Source organism: Astatotilapia calliptera, chromosome 5 (assembly GCF_964374335.1).
Source record: "Astatotilapia calliptera chromosome 5, fAstCal68.1, whole genome shotgun sequence".
Taxonomy (NCBI): domain Eukaryota; kingdom Metazoa; phylum Chordata; class Actinopteri; order Cichliformes; family Cichlidae; genus Astatotilapia; species Astatotilapia calliptera.
The window spans coordinates 31,414,993-31,428,339 of NC_137426.1; the positions used below are offsets into that span (position 1 = coordinate 31,414,993).

The window sequence follows — 13,347 nt, forward strand, 5'->3', positions numbered from 1 at the left end:
CTTTGCAGTTTGCCTCTGTATGTGAGTCAAAAGAGAAAGACAGGCAGCACATGTTGCACTCATGAGGCACAATTTCAATATAGTCACCTATACAAAGCAGCCCCGTGCCTTTGTTCTGTATCACTCACACACTTCCTGTCACTGGGTTTCCTCATGCCAGAGCTGTATCATCACAAATGAATTCCACTTTAAGAGAAGAGAAACTCTTGCCTTGACTTCTTTTCTTATATAGAGAGGCTCAGTTTAAAGTATTTTTGTTTTTCACCATCCACACACTTACACAATACACTCATATGAGACCCATACAGGATATCACGTGCTTGGATAACCATTGTTTGTTTTGGCCAGGAAACAGGATATTCACACACAGGAGAATGACCGGCTGACCACAGAGTACTTTAAGACTTTTGCATTTAAAAAAAAAAAATGTTCACGAGTTCAGTTTTATGCTGACCTGACGGCGCACCACAATTGTTACTGACTGGGACACACTAATCATTGACAACGTCATAAACACACCAGCAAGTCACTCACGTTGACATGTCAACAGTTCAGCACCCAGCTGACACTGGGTCAGTAGTAGTCACGGAAAACGCAGGCGGGTTGCACAGTCATAGGATCCAGTCATAGTCACAGTCATAAGATTTGTGTTTTTAAACTTTTGCCACACAATATAGTTTTTCAAAGAGTTGATGAAGTGTTTAATTTACAAGCTTGGAGTATGGTGAAGAGCAAACATCTTGTCAGGTGTCACATGAGCACATACTGATAATCCAAGACAAACAAAACAAACGGTGTGGCTGCCAGAAAGCCTGTTACAGGTCCCCTCACACTGTGTTTACATTAGATTATTCCAGAAAAAAAACAAACGGTTCTAAGCGGTATGTTCCCGTACGAATGAAACCATTCTTACCGTATTTCTTTTGTTGTGATGTGATCGCTCCTACTTATTGTCTGTCCGCAGAGCGTCTGAGCGCACACCGGTCAGTTTGAAAGGACAAAAAAAAAACGCGCTCCTTATTAAAAGCGGGTGCTTCTTCACAATGAGACTTCTTGCTAAAATGAGGAGCCGCTTCAGAGGAAGTCGTGCTGAAAAGTCCAGGAGGAGAAGAGGCTGCTGCCTGCTCGGCATAGTAACCTTCTGTACCACACTCCACGCACACGGCGAGTCCCATCCATTCACACTCCCCGCCTCCTGCCGGCTTCCTCCTCCTCTTCGCTACCTTCCACTGATGCCCTGATGGGGCAGATGAATTTCCCACTGCTGCTGTTGGGAGCCAATAGAGAGGCGCTCTCTGCTGCCCAAATCCACCATTGCTCAGCGGAAGAGACAATTAAAAACAAAACACTGTATCAGAGTAAGCCCAAGATTAACTACTTTCAGTAATGGAGATTTAAAAAGCGATTCAGCAATTTATGTTCGTAAGACCGCTGTAATTTTAAATGTATTCCCTATTGCACCAGACTTAGCCAGTTTTAGTCCATTAGGCATAGTTAATCCCTTCGCACTGGCGGTTGTACCTCCCCAATATATTTATGTTGTTGTTAACTGTGCACAATAGACACACAAATAGCAAGCAGCTTTTATGGCGATCATATGAGAGTTTTACCAGAAGTCAGAGAAGCGTTTTGTCGAAGTGGAATAAAGTGTTATATATTTCCCACAGCTCAGTTTTTACACGACGGAAAAATGAATGTGAGTTTTAGAAAAGGATCAGGGATGCAAAATGGCCCACGAGCAGCTAAATGTCTTCTCCAACCGATCCAAACAGGTTGCTGTACAAAACACCACATGACAAATCAATAAAACAATGACAACAACAACAATACTTTGGCGGTGAGAGCTGAAAAAGCTCCACAGCACCAGGTTTTCAGTAGATTTTGGGGACGGCCAGGTGCAACAACTTCTGATATAACCAATCATTCATTTTTATTTTGCTCATGTTTGCTCATGTTAGTTGCTCATGTCAAATGGAGCACCTGCAGTGCCAAATTCAAAGGGAAACCCTATCCAAACCCCAGTTTCCCACAGCTCCTCTCCTTGGAGCCTTTTAGCATGTTTTTACTCACCGTTTTGCTTTTCTGACAGGCTGCTTTAATGCTTTGGTTCACTCTCATTCATCACATCATGTTTATCCATCTGACATCACAATATATTTGCAATACTGTGCAGGGAGTTGAGGTTAGATTGCAGGCCTGTAAGAACACCAGTGTATTATAGACTTTCCAGTGATCACAGGAAAGGAAAGGAGTGCCACACTGTTGTGCCTACATGGGGTTGGCTCAACAATAGGAAAGCTGAGTAATCCACAGAAACTCCAGGAGAAAGGAAATGGGAGGGATGAAACTGTCCATTTTATTATGAACCAGCTGAAGTACATGCTGGTGTTGCTATAAGGTGACGTTCCCTTGGCTACCTCAGCCTTGTATATGCATGGAGGAGAGAACAAAAAAAAGGTCCTCATGTTTAAACGAAGGCGTGCTGTGCTACTGGAGCTAAATGCCCACCAAACCTAAATGAGTAACCCCAGGGACATCCCCAACCCCCCTCCTATTTGTGAGGATTTCTGTGAGCTTGTGATTAGGCTCACCCCAGTGCCATGTGTGCACCAAACCCCCCCAAACCTCCTCACATGCACACCAAATCTCTGCTTGGCCTTGGCTCCCATTGAGATTAGCCCACTATTGTTCTGATGACACTTCAAATAAGCTGTACTCTCATTATGGTAATACAACAGCACCATTGTGTTACCCAGTTATTTAAAAAAGACAAAGAAAAACAGTAACAAAAAAATGTCCTATATGGAGTACAGAGGGAAAGCAGATACATGTAAAAAGAAAATGGAATAACCAAGATAAGAAAACCCTTATTTGCAGTACATGAACTCATTTTTACCTCACAGAAAACTGAAGATCTGAAAACTGAAAATGTATCTGTTTAAGCCAAATAAATGCGAAGCTGAAGTTAAACAACTGACAAGACGGGGAAACTCTCTAAAGAGGGCCTTAGTTTGTGCACAGGGAGGAAGCCATGGATTTTAAACACAAAGGGATTATGTTGTGCTCGTGGAACAGATGTTAGCACGTAGACAAGTCTACCCTCCTGAGAGTGGCCTCTGACTGACATACTGTCACACAGTTATTGGCCCATTGTTGGTGTGCATCCTGTCCTCTGGGTCTTTGGTTGCATTTTGCCCCCACCCCCTCCAGTAAAGCTTAACTCACCCAACACCAACCTTGACCTTGATGGGCTGCTAATGTCATCTTCCTTTATGTTCTGACAGACATTAACTCCGGCCAACTTCCAAGATCCTCTCCAAGCAAACTCCACATGCTCATGAATAGGTTGATATGAACAAAGACTGGATGACAATAAGTAAAGTCAACAATAAACGAGCACTGACCCTCCCGTTCCCCTCTTTTAAACCTTCAAGCTGTTGTGCCGTGGTCCTGTGCCACCAGTTATCATTCTTCCTCACAGCTTGGCCTTTTCAGCGTGTCTTTAGTATTTTCCAGGTCAGGGTGAATTAATTAAGTGGGTTTTCACTAAATGAAACCCAACCCCCACATATTCTGTAAAAATGAAGGGCTTTTTAGTTCGTTGTTGTGGGGGAAAAAAGATCATAGAACACAGACACTGTGTATAGACAGTGAAGTTTAAATTTAAAGAACAATCAAAACCAGCCAAGAAAAAGAAAAACAAACCTTTTTGCATTTTTAAATATTATGGCTGTTTTTATTATATTCCTCAAACCATATTGATGATTTGCCAACATCTGCCACGTTCCTTTCTGCTAGCTGTTCAACGTTCATGGCAAACATGCAGTTTATAGGCTGTGTAATTATTTCTTTAGGGAAGGGGAGATGACTCTTTAGGGTAAAATTAGGCTTCCAGCAATCTTCATGCACAACACACAGGTAGATAATTTGAGTTGCTCCCTTATTTCCCGAGGCGTCACCACAGCTGACAGATCTCCAGTTTGATGTGGTACAGATTTTCTGTCCTTGCTGTCACACCGCTTCCATTTATCCAATCTTGGCACCAGTACTATGAGTACACTAGCTTGTGAGTCCATCACAGTACCAACACCGTGTTTGACTGTTGATATTGTGTTCTTTTTATGGAGTATTGTTTTTATAACAGACATAACGGGGCTCAAACCTTCAAAGACGGTCAGCTTCTGTCTTCTCAGTCCACAGAATATTTTCCCAAAAGTCTAGCGGATCATCAAGATGTTTGTTTTCCGGCAAATATAAGGCAAGTTCGTATTTTTTTTGGTTTGTTTTTGTTCTTTTGTGAACTCCTGGATGAATTGTCAGTGCAGTCTTGGAGTAATTTTGTTATGTAACATTAACAGTTGTTTAATAATTTAACAAAGAAAGGCAATTACTTTTTCGCACAGGGTCAAATAGCTTTGGACAGCGTTTTACCCTTAACAAATGAAGTAATCCCTTAGACGCTGAATATTTACTTACTCAAGTTATCTTTGTTTAATATTATAATTTCTTTGGTGATCTGAAACATGTAAGTGTGACAAATGTGCATAAAAAACAAAACCCTGAGATATGAGGATGCCACTTTATGTAGCGATGTCCTAATGTATTTCTACCCCTTTATTAATGTCTTCTAGTGTATGTTTTTCAGGCTATCTATGTATTTGTATCAAGAAAGTCATGTTTTATATCTTGTATAGTTGCTCAGTGAGACTTAGTTTCTCTTTTAATTGAATTAGTTATTTAATTAATTATTTTACTTTTCTTTTATTTGGTTTTTATTTATATCTCATGTAATTTTATTTATAGTTCCAATGTACAGCACTTTGTGTCAGCTGTGGTTGTTTTAAAGTGCTTTATACATAAAGGTGATGATGATGATCATCATGTAGTAAAAACTAAAGGTAAGCCAGTATGGGATGGGTAATTTCCCCTTGAAAAACATCTTTTTGCTTTTTCTTTGTCTTCAAAATCTCATGTGATCACACTGGCAGAGAATCGAAACCTTTTGCAGGTTTTTGAGATTATTAGGACGCAGCTGGAGAGATACTGACTCAACAGGAAGCCAAGTAAAGACAGAGCACTCACACTGACAGGACAAAATCACATGCTGTGTGTTATAATGTTGTTCAGCCCTATGTACAAATGTGTTCTTTTTCTAATTGTTTTCTTATCTAATGTGCAACACTAGATTTTTTTAAAATAAATTTTAACTTCAATCCAACAGCTGTACTGAGAGAAGCAGCATTCACACGCTGTTGCAGTGCCACTATGTGGACTAGATGTGTAATGCAAGCTTTAAATGTAGATAGGAGCTTATCAACACAAAACACAAATCAATTCCTATCACACACTTTCACTTCCAAAAACGTTGGCATGGTGCGCAAAATCTCACTTAAAACAGAATCCAATGATCTGCAAATTTTATAAGCTCATATTTTATATTTTTAAAGAAACAGCTGGAGGAAAACTTTACTGTTAATCAGGTTAAGTGGAAACAGATCAGTAACATCACTGGATATAAAAAGAGCATCTAAGAGAGGCAGAGGTTATCAGAAGTAAAGATGGGCAAAGATTCACAAATCTGCAAAGAAAAAAACTGCAAAACAAATTGTGGAGCAATTTCAGAATAATGTTCCTCAATGTAAAACTTAAATAAAATCAAAATGCCTTATCAGCAGAAGTACATAATATTCCAACAACTCTCCCTGTTAATCTTGAGAAATCTCTTTGTGCAATACCAAAAATCAACATTGGGGATCTTTGAGTTCTCAGGTGACACTTTATGAAAAACACGCATGATCCAGTCATGCAAATCACTGCATGGGCTTGGGAACACTTCCAAAAATCGCTGTGTGTGAACGCGGTTCCTTGTGCCATCAACAAACGCCGATAAAAGTTCCATTATGCAAAGAAGCTTATTATCAACATTCAACTAGCCTGCGTTTCTGAAGGTATGGGGGTAAATGTTGATGTAATTAAATGACTAAGCACACAATTCTGTTTATTTTCTCACTTTTTCCTCTGTTTGCTGCTACTCTCTTTTGAAACAATTAATCAATTAATTGAAAACAAAGTCTTTTTTAGGTCCAAATCCCAAGAGGTCATATTATTCAGATACAATATTAAGAAAACGTAACCTAGACACTAAACAACATTCCAGGTCAAAAGGAGTGAAGTTGTTCGGCTTTTTTTTGGCTTTGTCGCCCTCTAGTGAAAATTGACCTGAAACTGTTTGTTTGACCTACTCACTGACACAGAGCTGCTTTATTCTAGTACTTCTGTACCAGTTGAGTAACCTCACACAGCCTTTAACATTATCTCCTGACTACAAGATAATGTGCACTGCAGTCAGCTATGTGACATACCAACAGCGGTCTTACACAACAACCTTTCACACAGTAAAAAGAAAACATGCCAGTGGGTAATGAAGAAAAATGAAAAGTAAAAACTGCTATTATGCTCTATGCTTGTATAGTGGCACCTGAATGCTTATAAATGTATGTCCCACATATCTGTTTTAGGTTTTTCAGCTATCACATGTCAAAATGTAACTTATATTTGTTCTAAAATTCAGTGCTTATTTGAAAGATGCCAAAAAGCAGAACATTTTTTTCTAATGCAACATGAGATCGATGTACTGTCTCACTGTTCTTAAACATATAAATCATGGTGAAGTGTTACAGCCTAAAGAGGTTCAGCCTTTCTAAAGTATTCTCAACATGTTGTAAAAGAAATGAAGAAATACAACAAAAGGGAAACAGCCGCAGTAATCAAGGTGAGTGGAGATAAAGAGTTGCTTTAAAATACTCTGCAGGTGATTGGAGAAGCAGGTGATTGCTGAGAAGTCAACTCCTGGGAAGATTGGCAGCAATGACCCACTTGAGGATAATCTTTCTCACGGTGGAATGATGGACTTCAAATGACCTCATAACTCATCCCAGTTTGATGGCCTGCAACTTACTTCCCCAAGATCATTGCTGATATCTTTCATGCTTGGGATTATTCCTTCACAATAATGTGAGACTTTAAAAGTCAAACAGAAAATGATTACTTCAAATTCATGATGCAAAAGCTACGGAGTCGTGTGGTGTATTCAGTTTTTTCTTAAAATATCAAACTATATTGATGCTCACAGTACAATGAAACTGTAAAATATTTTGCAATAAAAACTTGGGGGGAAAAAATCAAGAAATAATATCGTAAGAATTTATATTTATTATAGATTCTCACCAGAGAAACACAAAGACTTTAGACAGTGTAAAGAAGCACTGAGTCTGACGGCTCCTCCAACAATGGCAACATAAATCCGTCCAAAGTCTATAAAAGCAGAAGCTATCACTTAACAACAATTTCACTTTTTATTGGTTTTTCAAATATATCTGCATTCGTGAACATTTACCAGCGGGTGTTACTGAATGTCTTGGCCTTAAAAACCACTGCGTAAATGGAAAGCCCTGAGAAACTGCCCGTGGCCCCAGACACCAAGTCAGCAGACCAGCTGATGGCTTCGTGGATTGGTTACAACAAAGAAATCCTCATTTTAAAAAAAAATACTGTAACTGTTTAACTCTTTTGCTCCTCATCATACTATTTTTGAGTGTTTAGTAAGTGGCAAAAGATAACATATATATTTGTTCTTGGCTAATATATACTGGTACCTTCTTTTGCTTTACTGACTGATTGCAGCATTACAAATAATGGACTACAGGAGTTCAACAACTTCAAGGAGGGAAAACAGCCAAAATGTGATGTGCTTTGAAACCCAGCGAGCATTTAGTTTGGCTTGTTATGTATTCATGATATTGTTCCTGTCATTGCAAGAAAATGCAGTGACAACGGTCATGTAAAACACACCTACAGCTGCAACCTTCTTGGCAGGAAGTTCCTAAGACACCGATTGGTCTTCATCAAGGTCATGGGCTTTTGTTTCCCCAGTGTCGAGTCTTACCTTACACTTAAAAGTCAACACTAAGAAAGGTGTCAGTTGGGTAGTTGGTCAAGGTATAAATATTTGTTAAATTAGCCTATTGCACTGTGATCCTGTAAGAGTACTGATACCATGGTAACAAACTCAAACTGATACCATGGTAATTATGGGTAAATAATTAATTAATTAATAAAACATCACTCTTCTTCCTTTGGCTGTTCACTTTGGGGGTCACCACCAGTGTTGGTCAAGTTACTTGAAAAAAGTAATCAGTAACTAATTACTGATTACTTCCCCAAAAAAGTAATCCCATTACTTTACTGATTACTTATTTTCAAAAGTAATTAATTAGTTACTTAGTTACTTTTTAAAAACACAATTTACAACCTGAATAGGTAATAAAGCGATAGATCTGTCAGCCCAATTCTACTTTTTCTGCATAATCCATCATACAAAATGTAATCAAAGGGAAAAGTCTCTTTTTAAAACTTGTTTTATTAGTTTTAATGTTTTAACTTTATGCATCCAGCAAAAATTTAATTATATGCACCATTCACTGACTGGAAGAAGTTTGTTTAACATTTAAACTTATTTTCTGCACATTCCAGCACATAAAATAAAATATTTTTTGTGTTTACACTCACTCTTTCAAATAGATGCAAGTAAAACACAGCAGAAAATAAATAAAGTCAAAGACTAGCGGTCCTGTTGCTCTATTTTCACCTGTAAAGCAGGACTGCGGTAGGCGGAGGTTTGCCCTGGTGCAGGTGTGCCGCAGCGGTCAGTGGAAGAATCCGCGAGTTTCTCTGTGAGTTTCCCATTACGTCGGTGTTTGTTTGGAAGTTTAGGGGTTTTTTCGCTTTAAAAAGAAGTTTTCTTCCCACACACAACGGACACTAATGTTTTTGTCACTTTTTATGGAATCAAACTTAAAGTAAGGTCAGTACTTCCACGCTTTAAACGCTGCACGCTCATACTCTCTCCCACACTCGATATGTGATCCATTGTTGATCTGCACACAGCTGCTGTCACAAACGTCGCACTCGCTTACGTCACTGCCATGAGACATTCTCGCAAAAAAAAATCACGGTTTTAGTAACGCAGTAACGCAGCGTTCCTACGGGAAAGTAACGGTAATCTAATTACCATTTTTGCAATAGTAATCCCTTACTTTACTCGTTAGCTGAAAAAAGTAATCAGATTACAGTAACGCGTTACCCATCTCTGGTCACCACAGCCACCCCCATCTCATCCTATCCTTATCCTCTATTACACCAACCCTCTGCATGTCCTCCTTTACCACATCCATGAATCTCGGCTATGCTCTTTTTCTTTTCCTCCAGCCTGGAAGCTCCATATTCAACATCCTTTGCCGAATATATTCACCATTGCTCCTCTGCACTTGGGCAAAACCATCTGTTCCTCACTACTCTAACTTTGTGTCCAGCCTGAACTGTCCCTGTGATATGCTCATTTCTAATCTTCATCCATCCAGGTTCATCCAGGTAACCCCCAAAGAACATCTTAGCATCTTCAACTCTTAATACCACCTTGTTACTTTACCAAAAGAAGAAGAAAATCCCTTTATCAATCAAATTTCTAGCTCTACTCTCATTACATGCTTCAGATACACTGTACTTCCACTTTAGTACAAACAGTACAGCTTACACTCTAATTTATTTGCTGTTTCACTTTGACACATGGAATGATTAGATATTTGGAGTGTACTTGGAGTCATGACATTCCCATAAACTGCTGCTGAAACGTGACCGAACCTTTAGGGAATCCTAACACAGGAACTAAAGATAAAGAGGACAAAGAAGGGTCTGTCTGACAAATGAAAGATGCATTTTACTGTATTCTTCTCTATTCGACTTGAAATTTAGAAGACACTTCTGCGCTACCTAAGGAATTACAGCACAGTGCTTGCTTGTGGCATTGTGTGTTACGAGACCACACACTGATGGGCTAGGAAAAGGAAGCGTTATCTGTGCTATTCTGCAATAGATCCTGTGAATAATCCATTATCATTGGGGAAGAACACAAGATGTAGCTTTGAATTGTCCTTTTGTGTGCACACAACTAAGCTTGTAACAAGTTGCATCCTCACACACCAACAAGTAAAATTCATTTGTATGCTTAACTCAGTTACGCATGGGGGGTGGCGGGGCAAGAAGCAAAACACATCTGACAAACCATATTTACAGTCTGTGGCTAACTTAATGTGCTAAAGGGCAAAACAGCAGGATTTTGTTTGCACCAGATGTGTTTTTTTTTCTTCTGACAATTGATCCCAAAAACTAAACCATAAATCATTTCAAGTTATTTTCTCCACAGGATACCAGGCCTCCAAAAACTCACTAGATAATTGTTGTACTCACACAGATTAAGACAAATGCTGGGTTGTAAAATCTTCTGTGAAGGTACTCAACAGTCAGATCATCCAAGTGCAAGAAGGTGATGAAACAGTCAGGGAAGGAAAGCACCAATTTTAGATCCAAGTTACAACATGGAAATGGCTGAATCACAACTCATGCTTCCTGTTTCTCAGCGGCTGAGCTGCAGCGTTTACAACCTCGGAAAATTTGGGCTTCCACAGGAAGACTAAGGATAGCCTCCTGCCATATCATTGTGTTCCATATGCGTCTGTCATTTAACACATGTGAGTGAGAGTCAGAAATCTAATTATACTTCTTACTTGTAATAAAGCACCAAAAGACATACTTCGAATAAATTAGATTTCTAAGAACACAACATTTTTTCCCACCTTTGGTTTTCATTAGTTTTAGTTCACTGTTGGAGCACACAACATGATGTCAAGCTAGAGACAAGACTTTCTATTGATAATGAAGGAAATGAGGACACTGACCCCCGTGGAGAAAATGTCATGGTTCGCTTGGTGGTTCAGAGCTACCATCACCACAGAACTGAAAAGCTGTTTGTAACGATACAGCAGATTTTTATGAAGCGATAGCATAACGTAACATGGTCAATTTGCCTTTGGCACAAGTGCTGCACACTGTATGGTAGGAAGACCTACATAAGCTATCCTGCTACATAACACAGTGCAGAGAAACACACACTGCTTAAAGACTAGTGATCAATAAGCAAGCAAATATGAAAACAATGTATATATCAATATAAAATACAGTAAAGGACAGACATAATGATCTTCACTTAAATTTTTAATTTGCTCCTAAAACGCCTGTGCACTGATGAGCACTTCTTACGTATCGCCTCCTCATTATCAAATCGCTCTTCAGCAGTTTCTCAGCATGTTTAACACTAAACTACTGTACAGTGCTTTTCCTGTCACACATCTGCAGCAGCTGTGTTGCTTGCATTCTATTATGTGTGTAATGTTACGATCCAATGTTGTCAGTGTTTTGTGTTAGGCGTGACTGTTATGTGTTTCCTGTTTTACTTTGAAGGTCTGTCTTATCTCAGTGTGTTCAGTTTACGCTTCCTTGTCTCGTCAGTTCTGATTTGCCCCAGCTGTGTTTCCCTCCTGTTGTCCATTCCCTGATTGCTCCCTCTATGTATTTAAGCCCTGTGTTTCAGTTTGTCATGGGTCGTGATCATTGTGGTGTTGGTATTGTGGTTTTGTATATAGCTGTAAATAGATTTGTAAAGTAGCAATTGAGTATTTTTTCCCCCCCACCTTGTATATATTGTTCACTGCAGCAGCCTAGTAGGCGTGAGAAGCCATTTTTGTTGATTAAGTTTTCTCCTGTTTTTCATGTAGTGAGTTAGGTAAGAGAATTGTCTTTTGTTTGGTTTTCATTTTTTTGTAGGGAAGCGTAGGGACCATTAGGGAGTTTTTTGTTATTTTTGGCACTGCTCACTGCTGAAGCAAATAAATGGCTGCTTAGCATTTTAAAAGATACTATTGTTTGGGTTCTTGTTTTGGGTGGAGTGTGGTGGGCCAATGTTTTGTTGCGTTCAAGACATTCCTAGACTTAGAACGTAACAGTAACCTTTTCCTAATATTAGAACATTTGTAAAGTCAGCCATTCAATAATAAATAATCAGTGTAATTTGTCACATGCTGCCAGTTTCACACCTTTAATGTGAGTGTACTCATACCCAGATCAGAAAAGCCTGTGTGAACTCAACAAGCTGCCGACCGGCTTCGTATGACCCCGTATCCTGATTGGCAGTGTTAGGGTTAGTGAATCAAGATAGCAGGAAGATACCCTGGGTATGCTCAGCTTGCTTTGAGTCTCTTACAACAGCAACACACTCAAATCACAGAACTAAAGGTCAAATTCCAAACTAAACTTACCAAATAATCAGTACTTTACAGCACGTGTGTGACTATAAAACCAAGGAAAACCATCGGAAACAAACAAACAAATAAACAAAAACAAAAAAATCAGCAGCAAGTCCTTAATTTTCTTATTGATTTTACACTTGTGTCTCAAAGGTGCCGTATAAAAAGGGGTTACTGACTTATACTTAAAAACAAATTTCCCACGTGTGGGACTAATAAAGGTTATCTTATCTTAGTGTACCTAGTCTGGTTTTATTTCTTATTCTTTTTTGATTTCTACTGTAATAAATAAAATTTTATTTTACTCTTGGTCCTTGGACCAGCTCATCAAAAAGGACCCTTTTAAACGTGCAAAATTTCTGTTTCAACATTTTCTGTTACCTACTTTCATATTAAATTGTCAGAATGATAAGATCTACTGAATTCTGTCATTTTATGCAGCCTCTGCATTCTTGATGTAAATGGGGTGCAAAACTGTTCACCATCACAGCTCTGAATGGAAAAAATGTTGCCTGATAACAGTACTATTGCAAAATTCCAAAATTGCTCATTCTCCTTCCCTAAATCAATATGTTCAATTAAATCACGGAAGTGGAGACATCTGTCACTCGTCTTTAGGCCAGCTCATGAGTGAGACAGCGTTGTGTCACTTCTTACATTTTAGAGCTCTTTAAAAAAAGAAAAGAAAAAGGAAAGGATCTAATTTCTCAATCTGAAGCAGTGGTAAAGGGTGAATCCTGGAGTCACTGTCATGAAAATAAAAAGGTAAGAAGCGTCCTTGATTCTCTGTAAATATATCTTCTTTTATTTTGGGTCGATGCGCCTCTTGGGTTTAGAATAAAATTCAGCTATGTTTCCCTTAATATTATGTTTCACGTGCCCATTTTTTCTACATTTAACTGAAGCTTGTTTATCATTAACTAAATTGGAACTTCATACCAACAACTGGCAACACATCAGCTGTGTGTCTGTGCTGCACATGCATGTAAATCTTTTTCTTAAATGCCGATTGTAGAGAAATGGCTTGTGGTTATACAAAATCAAAAGGCAAAAGGTTTTTGGAGACTTTGAGATCTTAATTTCACAAACAACTCTGTGGGACTAATTTTGCTGTAGACATGATCCATTTATTTATATTTGTGATGCATCA

General features: G+C 38.8%; 2 protein-coding genes across 3 annotated transcripts in view; one reads left to right on the top strand and one right to left on the bottom strand.

The window, feature by feature from the left end:
- The window catches only part of frmd4ba (FERM domain containing 4Ba), a 41,903-nt gene extending 40,672 nt beyond the window's left edge, over positions 1-1,231 (bottom strand). Inside the window, exon 1 of the transcript XR_013909315.1 lies at positions 914-1,231. The gene's annotated coding sequence lies outside the window, so the exon portion shown is untranslated. The remainder of the gene's footprint in view (positions 1-913) is intronic.
- An 11,569-nt stretch (positions 1,232-12,800) lies between these two features.
- mitfa (melanocyte inducing transcription factor a) overlaps positions 12,801-13,347 on the top strand; it is a 30,654-nt gene continuing 30,107 nt past the window's right edge. For both annotated transcript variants that reach the window (XM_026168883.2, XM_026168884.2), the window contains exon 1: positions 12,801-12,962. In XM_026168883.2, coding sequence (XP_026024668.2) covers positions 12,949-12,962 — 14 coding nt within the window. In that variant the 5' untranslated portion in view covers positions 12,801-12,948. The remainder of the gene's footprint in view (positions 12,963-13,347) is intronic.